The 22,704-nt window shown below is 40.1% G+C and overlaps 1 protein-coding gene across 2 annotated transcripts in view; it reads left to right on the top strand.

Moving 5' to 3' along the window:
- Positions 1 to 22,704, top strand: part of HIVEP1 (human immunodeficiency virus type I enhancer binding protein 1) — a 119,532-nt gene that overhangs the window by 95,885 nt on the left and 943 nt on the right. For both annotated transcript variants that reach the window (XM_010573216.1, XM_010573215.1), the window contains exons 5-9: positions 5,429 to 5,562; positions 6,945 to 7,120; positions 9,168 to 9,272; positions 18,544 to 19,061; positions 21,909 to 22,704. The exon at positions 21,909 to 22,704 is cut by the window's right edge and continues 943 nt beyond it. In XM_010573216.1, the coding sequence (XP_010571518.1) occupies positions 5,429 to 5,562; positions 6,945 to 7,120; positions 9,168 to 9,272; positions 18,544 to 19,061; positions 21,909 to 22,704 (1,729 nt within the window). The remainder of the gene's footprint in view (positions 1 to 5,428; positions 5,563 to 6,944; positions 7,121 to 9,167; positions 9,273 to 18,543; positions 19,062 to 21,908) is intronic.

Raw genomic sequence — 22,704 nt, 5'->3', positions numbered from 1 at the left:
CCTCGGAGCTGTCAAAAACGGGGCGTTAGCCACGGACCTCGCTTTCTGCAGAGTCCTTCAGCTGTCTAGGACATAGAAACCTTTTACTGGGGGAATTAAAAGCAGTCATAACTTGCCCTAATCCTGCAGTCTGCCATCAGCAGAACTTTCTTGGCATCAGGCTGGGAATCGGGGTCTGCAGGGCCAGCAGTTATTCTAGAGGAGGCATACGACAGCCTTGGGAAAATACGCGTATTTCTGTGGATGTTGAGTGACAGAGACTGTTGCTGTCAGAGGTCACCCTGGGATGTTTCTGTGTTTGCTAAATGTTTTGCTAAGATACAAAGTCCTCAGTGGGGAAAAGAGCAATAAGATGAGAAACTCTCTGTAAGAGGAAGAAATAGTTTCAGAATGACAGGGGGAGTCAAGAAGATATGCTGAAACCCCTCAGGCCAAAAGAGCATTAGAGTTAAACCTGGTCCTCCTGAAATCAGTGGGAGACTTTGCTAACATTTATACTGGAGGTCAAAACTTTATCTGTAAAGAAAGTTTCGTGCAGAAAATACATACAGGCTGCTGAGTTTGTGTCAGTGCTGTAACTGAATTGAATTGTTGGTTCCATATTAGTGTGCTGCCTCCATTTAAACTAGCATTACCTTTTTCAGCCTGCCCCCTTGTACACTTCATGAGGTGTTGTACTTACATAGTGCTAAATTAAAAAAAAAGAAGAAAGGATTTGAAGATTTAGCTTTTTTCATTGTACATAGTTGAGCGATTCTTTCTAAGGCAAGTCTCACATCAGTTATGCCATTGTTTTATTTTTAAAGAACAGTGTATCAGAAGAAATTCTCTGATAACAAAGCTACTGCATGCCTCTCGAACAAATTTTGTGTATAAACAAATTCTGTTTAGAATATAAATAATGGTTAATAATACTTTGAAAAATATTTTGACAGCACCTTTTTAAACCCTCTAGGAGTACTTAAATGCTGTAATAGGCAGCTGTCAGGTACATTTACAGTGCTTCTGCCACAAAAGAACCACAGTTATTAATCTTTCTTCAGTCTTTCTTGCTGACGTTTTGAATGAAGCGCAGGAGCATGGTGAAAATGAAGAGTTCTTAAGCTCTGCTTGTGGCTGATTTACAGGTTTTACTCAGAACCATTATGAAGGAAGAAAGTGCAGTGAGAAAGCACCAATTAAAGTTTAATTGGCATCTCAGATTGTATGAGCAAGGTATAGGATGGCAGAAATTAAAAATTTCAAAGACCTGATAGGTACTGTGATCTAACACCTCCAAAGTTTGTCTGCTTTCCCTTCTAATGACTCAGGCAGCAGGATTTCAGCTGCTTTCCAGGATGATGCTGCTGCTGTTACAATATACTGCTGTATCACCAGTCTCCAGTTAGACCTGGTAATGGAATAGCTGATGCCAACTTGGAAACTTCCTCGCAGAAGCCATGTTTAAAGAAAGCAAAAACTGAATTCAGTTTCTCATTCAGTTCAGGCCCAGTAATTCTACCTTTTTTTCTGGTTGAGCCTGAGGATGGAAAATGTTGGGGGTCCTTTTGGAAATTAATATTACGTTAAAAAAAAAACAAAGCCAACAAACAGATTAGCAAATAATTCTCAAAAAAAAAAAAAAAGTGATTGATTTCCTGCTTAAAAGCTTGGCGGGGTCCTGAGTTCCTTTCGGGAACCACAGTTTAGGTTGCAAGTCTCTGGGGGTTATGTTTGCTCAAGTGGTTTGCACATTTTAACCCTGACCTGACGGAGAGCTTTAAGTGCTACTATAAAGCAATTTTTATAAATAATAATAAAAATGCGGCACTGTTATGCCTCACCTCCTCGCTCACAGTCGTAGCCCTTTCCAGAGTCATTTGGCATATTCTGCTCGTGGGGCTTTAACTGCTGATCTTCTCACTAAGATAAAGCGACTTGCTGAACTGTTCCTGGGTTTGCCCCCAGAAGTAAGTTGTGTTTACAGAGATCTCATGCTGCTGCATAACCGCTACTAATCACTGTCACAGAAAAGGCAATTCTTTCAACAATAGATGCCATGGGAAATGAAGAGACATGTGAACAAAATGCAAACAATAAGGAACCCTGGGACTTTGTTTGCTCTTCACAATTCACTGCTCAGAGGCAATAGGTGAAGTTGCCACGTTCCAGTGATTCAGAGAACAAACCATAAAATGTTATTGTGAAAGAAGCTCCTGGATTGAGTACAGCACGTTAAAATGTAACAGGAGGTTCACCTGCATGGAAAGGGCTTATTTTATCTCCCTGCTGTTTTTATTTTATATTGTTCTAGTTATTATTATTTTTCACCAGTTTTCCTCACCTGAAGTCATTGGTGGTGTATCAGGAGCCCTTTCTCAAGCCCCCGCGTTGATCTTGGCTCCCCTCTCTAAAGTGAATCAGTAATGTGTGCAGTATTCCAGGGTGAAGATTTTCAGGCAAGAATAGGCTGAAGAATAATGGAAAGTTTCTCCTAACTGGAAAGCTTTCCTTTCTTGGATGATGTGCCACAACAGTCCAGCTCACCACTGGAAAGTAGTTAAATGCAGAAGATTTTTATGTGTAAACTAGTAAAAGTTTAAAGATATTAAAAACATTTTCCTCAAGTGGCCATGTGCCAATGGGAAAAATGTTTAATGAATATTCTAATCTGAAATTTATAACTTTCATGATTCAGGCTGCAAGCATGTTTTTTTTCCAAGGGATGTTGTAAAGTACCAGAAGTATCTATTGAACTGTGGTCTCTGGGCAGCCCTAAGAGCAGGTTTTTTCCAGTTTTATACCAGTAATTGAAGACAGTGGAGTTAAATTGGAGCAAAACAAGTAAAGTAGAAATGAATCATGGTCCTTGTCTCTGTGGGAGAAGAGGGAGAAGACTGTGTTAGAAACGGAAGGCATAAGTAATCATGGAGAGGAACATTTTACAGCACTGCCGTTCTTCTACCCTTTCCACTAGTACGTGTGGGGGTTGGGGGGATTTTAGGTGAGGTACGTTAAAGGATTTCCACGCAAGAAACCCGTGCTCCTTAGAGACTGGCTGCTATTTAAAATCTACAGAGGACCCAAGTCCTTTTCAGCATCAATTTGGAATTTTTCATGAAAATTAAAAAGACTGCTTTTTTTGTTGTCAGTGAGCATTTCTGTGACAGAAACTCAGTGTTTCTGTTAAAGCATCTCTGTGATAGCAGCATTTTGCACGTTTAAGACACTGAAACAACTGCTACAATAGCATATAACCAGTAAATTAAAGTACATCAGTGGGAGGTAAATAGTAATTTGAACACCTATGTTAGGCTATTTTATGTCTGTACATAAACAAGTGTGTTAAAAAAAGGGGGAGCAGGGGGAATCCAGAGGTATTTGGCCTTGTGTTAGTTTTTGCACTCTGGGTGCTTTTGTGGGTATACAACTTATTGTAATGCTGTTTCACTGTAGTTCGCATAACAACGTGGGCCAAATACTTCTGGAATCTTTCTTTTTCCTTTGTCTTTTCATTCTTGAAAATTAAATCTGGAAAGAACACTTAGTATTTAGGATTGAAAGATCAGGCACTTAAAGATTGCGTTATTCCAGCTGCTGGGAGTATTTATGTGGTATTGGGTTTATTGTATCTATTCTGTATTTTCCACTACTCTTTTCTTGTTAAATTACAAATGTCACCTTGTTACTCTTTGTTTGTACTGGAAACAAAAGCAATTTGTGTGCCAGGTAGTGTATAGGAACTACAACATGGCTGAGTTGCAATTACTAGGGTAGGCTCTATTGCTGATATTTCTCATCCAGAACATCTCCTTTCGCCTTGTATGAATGCTGTTAAAACATGCAGGGTGAAATTTCTTTCTTCCTACACACAGGCAGAGTTGTCATGTGTGCTTTGGTGGAACTGCTCAGATATTTGAAAATCCAGCCCAAATCAATCAGAGGGCTGCATGAAGGCATGCGGACTGGAGTAGTACTTGCAGCCTGTGCGGATTCATAGGACTTTGAATTGAATAGGAAGATGCTTTTCCTCTGATCCGTGTTAATTGCTCATCAGCCACATTCCGCATCAGGTGGGAAGTCAAGGTGGTGGCTGAGACTGCATGGAGGACTATGGGCAGGGACCGGCTGCCAGAATTATGTCACCCTTCAATATATGTAGACCAGTGTAATTCATCAGTCATTTTAAGTCAGCCAGTGAAGTTATTCTTCTTGCCAAGAATTCGCAAGCTTACAGCATTAAATTTTATAATGAGTAGAAAACATAAGGCCAGACTTTTTTTTTTCCTCTCATCATTTTATTCACTTATCAATATGAGCAAATGTGGTAAGTGTGCCAGCTACGTGGGTAGAACAGTTTATAAATACAGCAGTAATAATTGCTGGCTAGTTGGATCATTCCTTCATTGTTGCCCATTTTATAAATATCCTAGACTTGGAAGGAGTAGATTTTAATTGGCAAATGTTAGGGGCACTCATCCTCCTTTAAGAAGAAGAAAAAAAAAAAAAGAAAGAAAAAAAAAGTTCCTTAATTAATAATCAGGGGAAATGGAGAAATGTATTTTTGTTCTGCTAGACAACTGGTACACTTTTTATTGTCATTTGGTCTGGCAGTGGGAATTAAGTGTGGAGTCCTGCTTTGGAAGTGTTCCGGAGCCTCTGTTAATAACCTCACCAAATTGGGAACGGTCAATTTCCACACCAAAACAGGTATATTTTTTTGAAAAATCCTAGCAATCAGGAATGTTACCTGTTAGTATCTTCCCTTGGTACACCTCCTCCTTCCCACCCTTCTCCTCTTTGCTGTGCCGCTGGAAAGAAGCCCCCGCCAGCCGTGGAGGCAGTGCCGGGTTGTGGCTTGGCGGGCGAGACCCGGGACCCGCACCAGGCAGCTGGAGCTGGGGATGCGCTACTGAAACCAGTCAGGACCTGAGCAGTGGGGAGAAAGCACGGATAACTGGTTGCGTGCTGAAGTTTCCCCCTTTTTGCCACGTTGCGGGGGGACAGCGTGTGATGCAGCTGCAGAGCCCCGTCTGCGTGGTCCGGTTGCTGCGTCGAGGGCAGAGGAGCGAAGCTGTAGCCGTTCAGGAAGCAGTCGGGTTCGACTGTAAGCATCTTTTCTCTGTAGAAGGCTATCTGTGAGCTAAAAAACATCACCTTCACCTTCCCAGAAGAAGAAAGAGGCATCTCCTACTGCAGATTCAAAACATTCCTGGTTTCCTACAGTGCCATAATCTCCATGTAGATTTACCAGTCCACAAATAGTCAATGCATAATAGAGAAGAAGTTTAGCAAAAGATTTTTGTTGTTTCGTGTATCTTAACATTTTTTAAAAATCAGTTACTATAATTGTGGCTTTTCTGATGCTTTTATTCATCGTAACTTACAGGTTTGAATGGCATATGAAAGATACTAATTTTAATGATATGCATATCTCATTTTCTTTCAGCGAGCATTAAACAGAAAAAAAATGGCTGCAACTGAATTCAGCAATAAGGAAAACTCTGAATCAAGCACTGAGCACGATAAAGAAAATTCCTTTATCAAAACTGAACCAAGAAGAGTTAAAATATTTGATGGAGGGCAAGTGTTGTAACTTCATATATTAGATATCGTTGGGAAGATATTTTTTCCTTGATTCTAGACTTTGCAGAGATGTTGCTTCCTGTTTGATTTATTTTAAATAACGGTTCCCATACTGTGGTCTGTGGATGTTGGTTTATGTTTCCAAGAAAAATGGAAAGTCATCAGAAGCATGGAGCCATGAGAGTTACAAGGGGGGTAATGAAATAAAGAACAGTAGGCAGTGCAATACTTCTTTTTTTTTTTCCAAAGGACAAACATTAATCAGCAGTAAAGGCAGCTAGATACAGCCATAGATGTAAATTCTTTTTCCTATATTTTTCTTACATGATAAATAATACCTATTCTGCAATAAGGTTGTATAACTGTAGCCGGAGAGGATATAGTCCAGGGGCTAAGCAGCAGACTGCAGTACAGGCTCTGTCTGGCAGTTCGCTGTGGCATACGCAGGCTGGAGAACTCCTGATTTGAGAAGTGCCATGGAAATATTTACTGAGAGCCATCGTCCATGCACTGTAATACTTTAAATCGGTTGCCTGATATGAATAACAGTTGCTGTAGCCACAGTGTTGTGCCATGTACAACATCCTTATAAAACAGATTTTTTTAGTAGAAAAGTGCCAATGACACTTCCAACCAAAAATTTTGAGCACAAATGGTGCATATTTTATTATTCTCATAATTGGTGGTGGGCTCTAGGGCTTTCCATTTACTAGTTCCCAGTTTGAATCCAGTCTAGGCCAGCAGTTAAGCCGTTACCAGCTGCCCAGGTAAAACATTGCTACGTGTCTCTGCTCAGATCCAAACATTGCAGGGAGCAGGTCAAAAAAAGCTAAGTGCAACCTTTGGCATCCTTGAGCAGAGATATGAAGGGTGTAACTGAATCTGATTTGACTTTTTCCATCTAGAGACAGTCCCAGCAGGCTGAGTCCAGAGCACATTGATAGGGATTTTTAAAGACTTTCCCATTGTCGTAACTAATGTTGTTCCTTTTCTGCATCCAACGCAGAGCCTCAAAGATGCTCTTTCAGAGCTTCCTCATGGTGCCCAAACCTGCTTCCAAGAACTGACACTTTAAAAAAGTATGTTCCTGTGTTGCAAAGAGGAAATTTGAAATCTTTAAATGCTTAGTGTCAAACGGTACCTTTATTAAAAAAGGTATGCCGTTATTCCTAAACAAGTCCGTGATTACCTAGTGAAAAATCTAGATATGAGTTTAACAAATAAATGCAAAAGTTGAGCAGAAAAAGAGCATGATTGGGTTTGTCAGTCATTCATTTTCATCTGTTATATTATTTTTAAAATTCTGGTAGATTAGGGTTTCTAACTAAAATAATTTTCCATTACAACTGATTGCCTTACTGTTATGGCACTGTTACTAGGTACAAGTCAAATGAAGACTATGTGTATGTTCGAGGGAGAGGGAGAGGGAAGTATATCTGTGAAGAATGTGGAATACGTTGCAAGAAACCCAGCATGCTGAAGAAGCATATTCGCACACATACAGACGTCCGTCCTTACCACTGCAATTACTGCAACTTTTCCTTCAAAACTAAAGGTAGGGGTACTTTTCTGTGTACATTTTTACCCTTTTTTCTTTCTACTTTAAAGTATAATTCTTTCCTTCTCACATTTGGCTGTTCATAAGCTGAAGAAGTTGCCTCTGTAAAGTTTTATTGTCTAATGCTTCAAATACTTGCAGTTTCTGATTTCCTTCTTTTCCTTTTTCTTCTTTATGTTTATTCAGATAATCACATCTTTATATGAATGAGCTGTATGGCATGTCACAGTGGGTGAGAAATTAGAGTGGAAGAGGGAAATCATATGGGAGTATGATGACAGTTAGGTGAAGACAAGTGAGCTGGTTAGCTGCTCATACTAGATGGGGATGGGAACACAGAATTTTAAGTTCTAGTGGTGACCTTTTGGAGGTATGACATTGACATATATCGTACTCATATTGGCACTCAACTAATTGCTCTAGGAAAGAAATTGGCCTTTATTAAATTACTATATTAAAATGTTTTTTATACCCTTGAAGGACAAGGTTCACTTTGCGCTTGACTTTCAAAGACCCAAAGATGAACCCCTACTTTTTAAAGCCTACTTACATCAGATGTTTAAATGCATGCTAGTTTAAGCAGGCGGTATATTAAACAGTGATAGATCCAGGACTCAAAATAAGTGAAAGAGACAAGAGAAGTTCACAGCCAAAATACTTTCACTGAAAAAATTCTAAGCGGTAAAATTTTTCTTGGCTTTGAACATCATTTAGCAATAATCCCCCCCCAGCTGTAACCTCAGAAACATTTGCATTTTTAGTGGGTTTGAGACTACTCAGCAGTTGGGTGGAAAACTTCCAAGAAATAACCCAGTGCTGAGAAAGTGGGATGGATAGTCTTTAGGTTTGTCAAAACCTCTCTCTGCATCCTGACACACTGGGTCATCACGTTGCCTTTAAGATGAAATGCCAGTGTGAACCCAAAAAATTCTGATTATGGTTTTTGCCGAGTAGGCACGCTGGCCAAGTTCAAGTAACCAAGTTCTGCCCATTTGGAATTCTCCCTAGTTTCAGTTACAGCAGACACTTGTATTCGCTCCTCTTCTGCAGTTGCTATGCCCGGCTGTTGCCATTGCTGCTGGCAGAGTCAGTCACGCAGTTGGGTGTTTGGTAAACCACCCTTCATGACAGGACAGTGCAGCCAGCAACTTCATGCAGGATGGAAAGCTGGGAAATTTGCTATTTGTGAGACAATATAGTCATATAGCTTCATAACAATTATTTCAGAATTTGGGGTGAATTACTACCTTCCTTTCAAAATAGGAGTAAAGTACTCCATAAACATAGAAGAGTCATCATTTCACCCACTGTAATTTCTCCTACTGAAATACCTGAAAGAAACAGTTTTTTGAGAGACAATAGGAAGTGTAAGTATAAAGTGAGCAGTTACTTATAATAACATACTTTGCACAAATGTCATCATTTACAGATCTCTGATCTACTCTTAACCTTTTCTTGATGATATTCACTATATTTTTTTTTTCAAAGGAGAAGGGGAGAGCAGCCTGTGGGGCCTCTCAGCAGTTATGCGTTCACTTTTGAGATTCAGATCAAATATGTTCATGCTCTGATTTTGAATAAAATTAATCTGTTTGTTTTGATCAGCAGTGCAAATGATTACACTAAAAATAGAATCCATCAAATACTAAAAGAGCTGCAAGATATGAACTTTAGTTTCACGCAGTAGTTTTCTGTCAACATGACTTTGAAGGCTGAATCAGCCTTTTTTATACTTTGCCATAAACAAATGAGGGATCTTTTACACCAATGCAAAATACATCATCATCTAGGGTTTCCATCCTATTTTATCTCAATAGAGAACTTCATGAAATGTAGCCAGAGAGCTAGTAGTATTCAGGATGGTGAATCTGCTACAGCCCTTGACAGCTTGCATTGAGGGGCAAGGTTCTATCAAGTGTGAAATCAAATTATACAGGTGGTTATAAATGCAGCTGAATAAGATACAGATATTTTGAGCGTATATTTGTATACATTTGTATAGTCACAGAGCAGTTAATTTTTCTCTCTTTTTTTTTTTTTTAAGGAAATTTAACAAAACATATGAAGTCAAAGGCACATAGCAAGAAATGCATGGATTTGGGAGTCTCAGTAGGCTTAATAGATGACCAGGATGGAGAAGAAGAATTTGGTAAGAAATTAAAATCTTCTTTCTTTAGTGCATTTTTGTATTTATTTTGTCATCCCAGTTTCTTACCCTTTCTTTTCCAAAGCTTTTAAATTCTTGTACAGGGAAAAGATAGAGAGATAAAAATCTTAGAAGCTAGTCCAAGGGAGCAAGAAATACTGGAAAAACTTTCACCAGAAGAAATGACAAGCATATGCTAAAGATAAATTGCTGCATAACACAAAGTGTTATGCAGTTAAACTTTATCGGTTTCACAGATAAATATGACAGGACTGAAAATACCAGAAAAACAGCTGTTTGCCTAGAAAAAAAGGTAGTCAAGTGTAGTGTTTCTTTGAAAATAGTTGTGCATTAAATTGTCAAAGTTTTGAGATGCTCATTTCATAAAAACTACATCACTAACATGTCACCCAAATCACAAATATGTTGCTGAGTGCTTTGCAAGGTGGCTAAACATCTTCTAGTGTAGAGTTCTGTCCTTCTTCACAAATAATTGGACATAAATCATCAGATAGAGATCATTTAGAAATTCTGAACATCATTCATCTTGACCTGTTCTACTTCTTCATTAGTGATGAGAGTGTTATCAAAAATGAATGTATTTGCTAATAATTGGAATTCTGCACTTCCCACATCCTGCGATGGCCCCGCTGAAGAGGAGCTGAGATCGCAGACAGTCAAAGAGGGCCAGACTGGTTCGTGTGGGTTTTGCTCAGCATGATAAGAAAGATGTAGCTGCACCAGATGCAGTGAGATGGAGAACAGGATTGTGCATTAGGACTGTTTCGGATCTCAGCATGTCCAGTGCAGTGGTAGCATTTTCTCCTTCCTCCCGTTTCGCAGCAGGGACATGCATCGTGTTGCCTTGCCTTGTTGTATTTTTCTTCTTTCAGTGGAATAGTTTATTAGATCGTGGATGATATTTTGAGAAAAGAAAGCAGTGGGGATCTTTATTTAAACAGTAAAGGGCAAGAAAGATGAATGCACTTGCTCCCATATGACAACCGCTAGCAGAATAAGCGAATCAGCTTGAATCTAATTCTAAATAATGCTGGGAATATGACTCAGCTGGTATGATTCAGTAGTGCGCTAGGTACAAAGAAACCTGCATTTTCCCTTTTTTGGCATTCTTCGATATATTCCTTTTTGGTAAGCTAAAAGCATGTCCCCCTTTGTAATTTGAGGTACCAAATAAATAACGGAAGATAAGCGGCAGTACAAATTACTGTCCTTTTCTCACAGAGGAACAGTTTTTGTTAACATTTTCAGCCTTTACATGACAGAAAAATCGTCGCAACTTTGTTGCGTGTTCTGTAGCTTTTGACATTTTATTTAGTTTTATAAACTACAGCTGAACAGGTATTTCCACTTAATAGGAACTGAAGACATTTTATTGATTGATAAATCGATATTCCCAATTGCATACATTAAAAACTGCATTTATGGTTATAATATAATGGGAAATGTTTCAAATGTTAACAGAATTATCAGTAACAGCTGGTAGAAGTAAGCCATTTCAGACATTTGTTGAAAGATTGTTTTTCTTTGGCTCTAAGACTGTTTAGTTGAGAGAGAGAGACTCTCTTCTTACATACCACGTACAGGTGTCTGTAAACATAGTATAAATATATTATATATTCCCTCAAATACATTCTTTGTTTCAGCACAGTAATTACTTAATAAAATAAATACTCTATTTTGGGAAAAAAGCAAGACAAACATTCAAGAGGATTCACTACATAATCCATGAAATTCTTCCAGAAATTTTGAGACCGCAGTGTTTTGGCGTTTTTTTATTTTATTTTTCAGAATAGAGAAGGTAGCACTTCTTTCTTTAACTAAGAACCCCAAACCAAAAAACAACTCAGTGATAAAATCCCTACCTTTTCTAAAAGATCTGGCTCAGGTACCCATAGCAAAACCAGCTGTGCATCACAAAGCTCAGCACAAAAGTCCCATCCAAGAAGCAGAGTAATGAAGCCCATGATAAACACGCGTTTGCTGCAGCCAAACCAGTCAAGCCTCTGCAGTTGCTGCATAATACAGGGCATTTACAATTATCCATGTAAATTCAGTGAGCAACTGTACACTTTAAAAGTGTGATTTCATCTCTCAGCTCACCTGGCCACACTTGAAGGTAGTTCTCATGATAATTCAGAAACTTGCTTGTTGGCCCATTTTTAAGGCAAAGAGTCAGCAAGGAAAAAAAAGTGTGAAGTATTTGCATACATGCCCTCTCCTAAATCCTGTACATGCTGATTTTTTTGGCTACATTTGAATGTGATTGAATTTTTTTTTTTTTTTTTTTTGAGGTGTCTAGGCAGTCTGGGTTACCAAAGTGATTTCAACCACCTCTTCGCTGCCCTTTCCCCAGGGCAGCGCAGCAGTGCTCACATTTGGGGCCAGCACCGCTCGTGCCAGGTCTGGGCTCTAGGGACAGCCCTGCCGGCAGTCTGTCACTCACAGAGGAAAACGTGATGGGCCTTGGGTGCTGAGCTGCACTTGTGGCATCACATCTTTGGCCCTTTCACCCCTCCTCCTTCTGACGTGTGCTGCTGGCAGGTTTGTGTCACGTATTGTTTTGGTGCTTTAAAAAACGACGTCTTTAAGCACATATATTTTTTACTTCAGGAGTTGCGTGGTTGTTAAAAATGATCTCTCTCTTAGACAGGGGTCTGCCCGGCCCCATCTCTTTCCTCACTTGGAAGGCAATGTGAGAGGCTGTAGAGGAAGGTGCAGAGGATCTGATAAGAAATAATTATGACCTCAGAAAAAAAACTTCTTCTTACTGTAGGCCGTGTGAGGTTGGCCTCTTTCCTGACCCATAGAATGTCTGTCTGTCTGTCTGTCTCTTATCTAATTTGTCATCCGAACATTTGGAATACTGATTATTCTTATGGCAATAAAAAGGTCTGCGCCTTTGTTTAGAATAACTAAGCTGTATGTCTTCCACCACACTTTGAATTAGAGAATTAGCCAGAAATTTAACAAAGCTTTTTATTTACTAAGGAATTTGCTGGTTCTGTTTTTATGTAGTTTTTTTAAAGCATAGGCAATCACGATTATTTGAATATATAATTTTTTTTAGATTCATATGAGAAATCAGCTTTCACCTGATAGCAGTACAGATTAATAGTGCATGCAGATTGCATAAGGAATGCAAACTGTGCTCAATCCTGAACGCAGGCACGCATGCGCACGCACACACAGAGAGCTTGTTTTTCCAGTAATCTGAGAAGCAGAAATCTTGTTGTGCTGTAACGTCTAGGGAAAAAAAGAAAGAGATGCACTCTAGCTGTCTGAAACTATATGTGATCAGAGCTTTTAACATAGCATTCTTTGTATTTGGACTTGTCATCATTTGGGTATTAGTAAATACTTTCTGGCCTGGCTTTTTGTATTCAAAACCATTCCCTCATCCATTTATCTTTCATCTTCTGCTCTTCGGAATGCTCTTATCACCAAAATACAGGGTTAAAATGTAAGGAATGTTAATATCTGAATTAAATTGTCAGACGAGGTGAACTGTTCAGTGTGACAGACTGCAACTGGGGATATCCTCTTTGGCCACGTTGACCCAACATTTTTAAGACTGCTGTGCAGTCTTAAAAACAACAATAATTTGTCTTCAAATTAAAACAGTTACAAACTTTAAAGCTGTAATATTTCATATGTAAGCTAATGTATGAGTGGTACGGTATGTCTGAGTAAACTTGCACAAGATAGTTATTTAATAATGAAGTCGGTAGATGGGCAGAACTTATTTAAATTGTCTCAGTGGAGAAATTTTATTCCAAAATATTCATTACTTTACCAGTGAAAATACCTAATTGTAAGTTTCAGATATGTATTTTTATATACATACACACACATATATATATTAAAAAAAAACTTTCATTTTCTGCAGTATTAAATAAAGCCTTCTAAAGATACAATGGCTCTAAGTTAATTAGCTATATATTACTTATAGTAGATCTTAAGTGAGTTTCCATGGCTCTTCATTAGCTTAATCATGACTCAGTCTGTGTTTTCACTGCACCTACATTTAAGGAGTGAAAATAAATTAAAATCCTGCAATAATATCCTCCTTTTGCAAATAGAATGGAAGGCTGGTTCTGTATAGCTTACAAGAAAGATTTTTTTTAATTTTTTTTTTTTTAATATCAGTATCTAGTCTTCAACTAGATGTACATTAAGCATGGTGGAGCCCTACACCTATAGCTTAGGAATAGACTACCTAGTGCTAGGGTTGGTTTACAATATACAGGTTACTCAGAAAGGCTTAGATGTAAATAACCTCTTTAAACAGAGGTTACTCTTACTTTTTTGGTTAGTTTTACTTTGTTACTTTCCATACTCTTAGGAATGAAAGTCAAAAGCCCACAGTTTGGTTGGGTTGGGCTTTTGGGGGGTTTTGGGCGTTGGGGGGTGGGTTTTGACACATTTCTGAGGAGCACTGGCTATTACCAGTCTGAATTTAACCCAGTAGATGTCACTGTGGGTCCTGGTTGATGGTGATGAGCAGTGGACAGTAGCTGAAGCAAGACTGAAATCAGTCAAGTGAAGCCTGTGAACAAACTTAGGGAGACAGGAAGACAGCAAGTTTGGCTACAGATGCTAGTGCTATTTCACAGTACTTTGTTTTACCCTCTTTATAATTTGTTTGCATGGTTGTGGAACAGTCTGTTACAAGACTAATGCAATGGGTGAAAGGCGAGTGAGTCTAAGCTTGTAATTGTTTAGAAAAATAGGAGAGTGCATTGATGACATACAGACCTTACTTTCAAGTTTATGATAATATGATGACATACTAAAAAATATTTCCGCCTTTATTGCCATAGTATATATTTTTCCTTGAGTTTGATGAGGAATATATGATACGGAACAGATGCTTGATTTTTAAATGCTTTTATGTAGATATTAATCCATAACTGAAGATACTTAACGCAATTTGAGGTGACAAACACTGCTTTGTATTGCTCAGGTGCTAAAAGCCAATGAATTTAGTAAATTTAAATTTAGATGGGAATAGATAGTGAACAGACAGGCAGATACTTAGTAAGCTATGTCTTTAATCTGTGTAAGTAGAGCTAATAGCAATCCTATAGTTATCTACATAACTGTCCATTTGCTTGGGAATGTGTAAAACTTCAGCAGTCTGGACTTATATTTTCGGTTCCTTCTCGTCTTTCTGACAGTGAAAGAAAGAAAATTAACATTTTGCTCTTTATGTGAAAATCTGCCTAAATGTGATTAAGTTATGACCAAATATGACTATTATAAGCCATTGAACTTTATCATTAGATTTGGTGCAGAAATTGCTAAGTCTGTAGCAGGGCCTGATAAGTCAGGTCATGTGATGGACTAATTGATGATAATATCGCAGTTAAAATTAAAAGCTGTTAAGTTGAGATTCTGAAGAACCTTTCTTTTAGTACTTTGCAGTATGAAGATAATTATATGGCCATTGTTAAAACCATATACAGTAAGGATTCTTCTAGGAGAAACTTTTAAAATGAAGAACTTTAAAGTACATAGAGAGACCTATTTCAGTTACCTAATCCATAGCATCACAACTGGAAAAAGCAGTTCATGGGCTTATCAGCCCCAGGCGCTTCACTAATGGACATATTAGGATGCTGATAAGTCCAGCTAATGCTATTGTGCTGAAGAACTTGAAGCTTTTTCTTTCCCCACTTTGAGCCAAAATGTCAGTATAACAGAGCCTTAGCCAACAAGCTCATCAACACCACAAACACAATACAGAGCTGATTAACTAAATGAGGACCGACAACAAAATAAATGAAGGACTAAGATGATTTTTGCCCATGATTTGTGTACACTTACTTCAATACCTAGGATTAAAAACTGAATTTTATTAAATATATCTGCCATGTGAGCAAAATCCCCAATCAGTAGTTGTGTCCACGTTTCTATTATACCTTTATTTCCAGCTGTTCCTAATTTTTGCAGAGTTCATGTCCGTAGCCAAAAGTTCCTCTCTTCTGTGAAGTTGAGAAAGAAGAAAGAGTCTTGCTAAGGGTTTAAAAGAAAAGATTGCAGCAGTTGACAGAGGTTGAGAGACATTCCCTAGTCTTCCAGAAACACTGATTCTAAAAAATTGAGGCAGTCTTGAACAGTCTTTCTGTTAAAATGGTGAGAGTTACAAATTTGAAAGAGAAGTAGCTTTCATAAAGACTTCACTTAATAGTGTGAAACTTTCTTCCTGTTTTCTTTTTTTAAAAAAAACAACTGTGAACTTTCATGCCAAAAGCCATTTCCCCATATGCTAGTGGCCTTTAAATTTATGACACATCCTTCATTCTAGAATATCCCACACTGCTTGACAACCTTATACAAAGTGAAACAGAGAAGTCATTTTGTTCCCTTTGGAAATTGAGTCAGTTCTAGTTATATATATCAGCTACATAAGCATATGGTTATAATTGTGCATAGTTTAAGATAGGAAGCGAAGAATTAATTTTTCCCCAATTAAAACTGCAAGGGAACTTTAGTAGGCAGCGCACCATTACTAAAATGGATCGGGGCCAATACTACTTGGTTAACAAGACAGTGCTTGGAAAAGAGCCTTTCCCCGCAAGGAGCGGTCACAGCCTCAGCTCGATGCCTCATTCAGAGAAGAGCCATAACCTGCCCGGGTCTTCCACCGCTTAAAACTCCAGTATCAGGTCCTCTCACAACTCCACTGATTTACAGCAATGCTTAACGGGATCACTAATTACAAAAGCTTGGGCACCTCTTGTTTCAGCAAACATACAGGTGGGTATAAAAGCCAGAGCAGAGCGTTCCTTTGTGCATTGCCAGAGCTAGCAAGTCAGGAATGGGTGTTTTTTTTCATCTGATGTTGCGAAGCGGTGTGGGAGTAAGGGAACCACATTCATCGCCGTCACCTCGCCCACACTGCAGGCTCTGGCTCCAGGTAACCACGCTTAAATAGAAGCTGGCCAATGGGTGGAGGTAAACAGGGAAACAATAGAGGGAAATGATATCCCACCGAGTCCTGCATGTAAGGAATCTATGTCCCACACATGGGTCCCCTTTCCCTTTCCACGGTTTTATTCTGGAAAGATGAGACGTACACAGAAAATTTCTACGTAAGCAGCGTTTGCTAGTAAATCCTGTAGTGTTTTTCAATGTTGATTTGAAAAAAGATAGTTTCTTATTATAAATCAGGGCATTGTTTGAGCATATGTTTTCCTTGCTTTACAAATGTGACAAGTCAGTCTAATCACTTCAGGTAGTTTCTCTTGCCAGTGGAGACAGTCATTCGTGATTGACATCAACTTTCATAGAAAATGTGATTCGTGTGGAGAGAGGGAGAATAAAAGAAAAGAAACAGTAGGATTTCCCAGAGAATAGTTATGTCGTGTTGGTAAATAGACCAAAATTAAGAGGGAGTACAGACTGAAACCCGAGACTTTGCAATGCCCCATGCGTTATTTAAAGAGTTGCAGGAAACGCATGGGTCACCCTTTAGATGTAAAACATGGAGAAGTCTTCAAGATCTGTTACAGAGGCATTGGGGGAAGTTATTTCCATTCAGAAATCAAACATATGTAGAGGTTCTAACATTTCAGATGTGTTTGCTTTGCAAATTAATGATGAAGAAACACTGTTTGTGTGAAGAAGAGAAATGGCAGAAGTATAGAGGAAAATAAATGTTGAATAAGTCCATGTGGTTTTGTTAATAATATTTTTAACAATCCGACTTGCCATATTTTTGGAATGGACCTTACTGAATTAATTTTTCCACTAAAATGTATTTTCTTTTTTGAACAGCTTTGTCTGTAGATGAGAATTATAAGTGAAGACTATTTAAAATTCTAAAAAATATTTTTGTTAGCATCGTTCCAATGACCTGGAGGATTTGGGCTATTTTTAATAACATTTCAGTTTCATGCCTGCTGTAGTAAATGTAGAAAATCTATAGTTTCCATATTTAGTTAATGTACAAATTACTGTGTAGGCAAAGAGGGGCAAAGTCATTATAGAGGGATTTTTTCAAAGCAGCTATTAGTCTCATTCCTAATTGCATTGCTCATTTGAAACCATAAAGGCTTATAATGGTGGGTAACTTATTGAGAGGTAGCTCAATTAAACTCATTTATTTTACCTGGAGTTCAAGGTGCTTATTTTGGTTTTAGTAACGTAGCAGCCTCAAGTATTGGTAGTACCTTCAAATTCTTTTAAGGGTCTGATTTTTTTCAGAATCGTTCATTTTGATGGTAAGTTGCTTTGTAGATTTCTAGAGCAGGATCTCTGAGATTTTAACTAACCAGCCATCATTGCTTTTGCAGAGCCAAATGATTTTTATGCTGATATTTTTTTTGGACAGCTCAGCAGACAGACCTTTAATCGAATATAAAATATTAGTGCATTCAAAGCATTTTGTCTTTTATAAAATATGATCCCAGACAGTCTGGCTTGGAATCTGATACAGCAGATGGGATTTTCTGTCCTTTACGAAAGATGATTCTTTCTTTCCAAGTTACGATATAAAAGAAGGTGAAAAGCTGCAGTAGAGCTGTATTTTGTAGAGAAGTTTACCACTAGACAGCAGTTTGGCTTTATGACTTGAAGTCAGGAGGGCTTCTTAATGTGAGCAGTGTAGGTAAGTTTTGAAAGGATTAGGGCTTTCTTGCCTCCTAGGACATAGTGGGTGATTTGTTAATACACCTTTCAAAACATTAGCAAAGTGAAGAAATCTGGTAAGGTCTAATTTTGGTCTCTTTTGCCTGTTAACGAGACAGATTCCTGACTAACAGCCTCCAGTCTTTCTGTTTGCATCCTTCAAAAACCTTTGCAGCAGTGATTCATTTAGGTACAAGGACACCCACTTATGAGTCAGAACCAGCTAGAGAATATCCCACCGCTAAGGTTGGCAGACCAGCTTCGTATGTCGTCACTGGGAACTTAATGAACCGGGAATCTGCTCACATCTCCCCAAGCGAAAGAGTGAAGGGTGACTTTGAGCAAATGGTTATAAATGGCTTAAAAGAAAACAGCCATATCCAGAAGGTTAAAAACAACACGGAAGCAGAAGATGAAAGATTATGTAGCTATATAATTAAATACGTACACTGGAAATAAGAACAAAAATGAAAATCTTCCCTGTTGCTTTGATGCAGTGGGATGTGACTGAAAAACGCACGCGCCATGTGATTTTTTTGGTGTTTCTAATTACTCCCTCCCACCTCCTTTCCAATCAGTCCAGGACCTTCATTGGCTTACCTTCTAATTCCCACTTTTGCAGGTGAGAAGCAAAGATTTGGCTATGACCGGTCAGGATATGATGTGGAGGAGTCTGATGGTGCAGATGAAGATGAAAATGACAATGAAGATGATGATGAAGACAGCCAGGCTGAGTCAGTCCTATCCACAACCCCCTCGGTGACGGCCAGCCCCCAGCATCACCCCTCTCGACACAGCCTGCAGGATGCCACCAGCACTGATGAAGACATCAGGCTTCCAGACTGTTTTGCTGGGGTTCACACGGACTCTATGGACGGTCTGCCAAAAGCACTGCTGACGAAGATGACTGTCCTTAGCGCGGTGCAGTCAGTTAGCAGGACCTCCAGGTCACCAGCAGAATTCACCCATCAGGAAGCACAGGAGGATAAAGCCCAGGAGAGAGGAGCGGGTCCTCGCAGTGCTAGTGCGGCACCGGCGGACGTCCCTCCTACATCTCCAGGTCGCCAGATGTCTGTGGATTACCCCGATGCAGAAGCAGCCTTGGGCCACCCCTTAATATCAACTGCAGCTCTTACAAAGGTAGGAGTTATCTGACTCTGGGGGAGAGAGTGGGACTTTAAATCCTCCTTTTAAAGATCTTTCTGGAAATTTTTCAAAGTTCAAAATGTTCGCCCTTTCCTTCATTCTTCGAGTTGTTGGCCGATGCATCTTTAAGAGGGCTGAAAATAATCCTAGCACAAATGTGTAGGACTCTAGAAACAACAATGTTGTAGGAACACTGCTTTTCAAATTCTTAGTTTTTATTGTATTCTCCCTGAAAGGATTAATTGTAACATGGTCGTTTAGGCTGAAGTTTGAAGCTAGTAGATTGTATTTCAAATAAGAAGGGATATAACAGAAATGTAAAATGAACATATGGTGGTGGTTATGAAGTTTTCAGAGGAAAGTGATAGAATTCAGAAGTCATTTCACTCTGAAATATGACGATAGAATCATTGGTAATTCCCAAGGGAAGTTAATCTAGTCCCAAAGGTTTTTGCCTTATCACTGTAAAAAAATTGTGCAATTGCTTATCTCTCCTCCAAATATGCTTAATAATAGAATTAGAAAGAATACCAGATGTTCCAGTGAAACTAGGAGATTGCCCTTGCACAATAACAAAAGGAGAGACAAGCGCACAACAGAGACCTGAGTTCCCAGTGCTCTCATTTTTCCTCCAAGCTGAAAGAACATTTTGATCAGAAAAGGATCAATTTTGCCCATGCCTATTCTAAACACATGGCTCTTCAGAGCAGTGTGCAAAAAGATGAGGTCAGTCTGTGTGCAAGGCTGCAGGAGCGTTCAGTAATTTTGGCGACTGTTGTCTTTAAAATTGCTGAGGAAATCACAGAGAGGAACTGCCAGGTGTTAAGCCTTTTACAATTCAGCAATATTTTAATGGACTGTAATGGGGACAGTACAAGTCACAGACGTGATTGACCATAAGGATATCTCTTGAAAGTTTTGAATTCTTACTGCAGACCATGAAGGCATTAGAGCTTTCCCGAATAATGCTCTGAAAACTGTGATGCAAAATGTAGTTTAAATAAAGGAGTAATTACTGCCTTCTCTGTGATGAATGCAGTTTTTACAAATAGTATATGCATGCAGTTATACAAAAAATAAGCAGCTGGAAATTTTCAAAATCTTAAGCAGTAAGTAAAAATTTCATTCTAGTTTAAGTACTTACTGGCTTGTTTTTTCTTTGAAAATCTGTACTGCTGGATTGATTTTTTTACAAAATTTAAGATAGTGAACCATTGGCAAGGAGAAACAGTAAAAATTATTGCTGCATTTCCTTGTTTGACACAGGTTCATTCCTGCTTATGAGAACTGTGAGTCCATGTGGCAAATGTAAATTGGAGCGATTTTGTAGTATGACATAGAATAAAATGTAGTGGTCTCTGATCACTGTATATACCTGCCACAAAAGGGGTAGGATCTTAATATTTGGATTTGGGGTTTCAGTTGTTGCCAGTAGATACCAGAAAGACATTTGACTGAGTTTACTCCCTCATCACACAGAACCACTGAAGCCTCAAGAAAATATTCACACAATTAAAAATGTTGAAAGGTCCTCATTAATATAGCTCTAATGATTGTCTACATTAATATATTAAAAAAAAAAAAAAAAAAGGCACATTAAGTCAAACAAGGCAGTAATTCTTTCCAGACTACCTCCTCCTTTCCCAGATCAAAAGAAGTGGCAGCTGTGTGTCTGATGGTTAATCTACAGTTTGTTCCTATTGTGAATAGTTTGGATCCCACTTCTTGCAATCGAGAGAAGGGATCGAGACAGCTCAGGAAGGCTGTTGTATATTCCTTCGAAAGCATCCATATCAGTTTATCAGGATTTCTTGAGAGGTGTCAGACAGGACTTAATTCTGAGAAAGATGTTGGCTTCCTTCTCACACCCTTCTTCCCATTTAGACTGATCGGCACTGCATAGTCAGTAAATCATATTGTCCTTTAACCAATACATTTCTTACCAGCAGTTTTCAAAAGCATTTCTGTTTGTGTTTCAGTTTTGTGTCTACTGTAGAGATTTCTTAAGTTTGGTCAAAACCACAGAATTACTAGGACTATATAAACTAAATAAGGTTGCACCACTCTTTATATGTTATGAATATGCCTAAAATGAAAAGATACTGCGAGATTGCAATTGCAGTTTAAGACTTCTCGTTTTAGGAATTTTTAGGAAAGGAGTTGCCGGCCTTGGTTGGTAGCACAGGCTATATGAGAAGAAAAGGGAACATATAAATATGATTATCAGTCCAGGTTTAGGCACCAAATCACAGCGAGCTGAGGCAACAGTGGGATGTGAGTTCTATGTCTCACTCCAGTATCTGCCTGTCACCTCCGCTTCTGTGGGTGCTGTAGTTGTCATCCATCTCTTGTCGTTGCTTATCGCCCATCTTCCGCGTTAGAAGCGCCTACGGACAAACATGCCGTGATGCTGCCTCTGCCTGCCAGAGGCTGTAACGGCTCCACTAGAGGAACCCGGTGCATCAAAAAAGCCAGGTTGTGCTCATTCACCCTTCTCGCCTGAGGTGATTTCCACAGAAAACAGTTCTCCAAAGCCTTCTCACTCCTTAAAAAACACATACAAAGGATATTCAGCAATGTTTTCAAGTCCTAGCGTTCAAGAGAAATTAGCCAGGGTAATTAGGAGAGGAAAATTCAATTAGTGGGCGAGGAAGGAGTTGGAAAAAGAAAGGAAGGAAATTAGTTCATTGTTCAAGCTGGGCAGTATATACTGTGAACCAGTTTGTTGTTGTTTTTTCTTAAAAGGGAGTGTGGGAAGCGCTCCCGGCTACCTCGCGTTTTCGTTTCACTTGAGGGTAGCGGTGGCCGCCGCATTAACACGCCTGTGTTGTTCTCTCCCAGAGCACGCCCTCCGTCAGCTCTCCCTCCTCGCTGGTGGACAGCAGCATGCCGACCGCGGCGCCGTCGCCCTATGCCGAAATCCCAGAGGAGAAGCCGGCCGGGTGCCCGCAGCACGCCGCCGAGCTGAGGGCTCCCCAGACTCACCTCTTCAGCCACCTCCCCCTGCACTCGCAGCGGCAAGCCAAGGCGCCCTACGGCACGGTGCCGGTCGGGGGGATTCAGGTGGTCCCCGCCGGCCTGGCCGCCTACTCCGCCTTCGTCCCCATCCAGGCGGGGCCGGTGCAGCTCACCATCCCTGCCGTCGGCGTGATTCACAGAACTACCAGCGCCCTCGGCGAGGCGGGCGGCGCGGCCGCCGGCACCGCCGCCAATCCCGTGGGAGTCGCCGAGGTGAACAGCGTCGTGCCGTGCATTCCCATCGGCCAGGTGAGCGTGCCGGGCATCCCGGGTCTCGGCACGCCCGGCCTGCAGCCCCTGCCGCCGCTGGGCGTGGAGACGGTGAACATCTTGGGCCTGGCAAACACGAACATCGCCCCGCAGATGCGCCCTTCGGGAATTACCCTCAACGCCGTGGGCCTCCAGGTTCTGACCGCCGGCGCGGCCCCGCAGGGCAACCCCAGCCCGCAGGCCCACCTTCCCGGCTTGCAGATCCTGAACATCGCCCTGCCGACCCTCATCCCCTCCGTCGGCCCCGCCGGCGCCGAGGGGCAAGGAGCCCCCGAGGCACCCGCCTCGGGCGGCAAGGCCTGCGAGTCCCAGCCGGAGCCGGCTCCCGGCGGCTTCCCGGCGGCCGAGG

This window comes from Haliaeetus leucocephalus, unplaced genomic scaffold (genome assembly GCF_000737465.1).
Source record: "Haliaeetus leucocephalus isolate CR32 unplaced genomic scaffold, Haliaeetus_leucocephalus-4.0 Scaffold373, whole genome shotgun sequence".
In the NCBI taxonomy this organism is placed as follows: domain Eukaryota; kingdom Metazoa; phylum Chordata; class Aves; order Accipitriformes; family Accipitridae; genus Haliaeetus; species Haliaeetus leucocephalus.
Note: the sequence above shows the minus strand (reverse complement) of the source record. Positions and strands in the feature narration are given on the sequence as shown.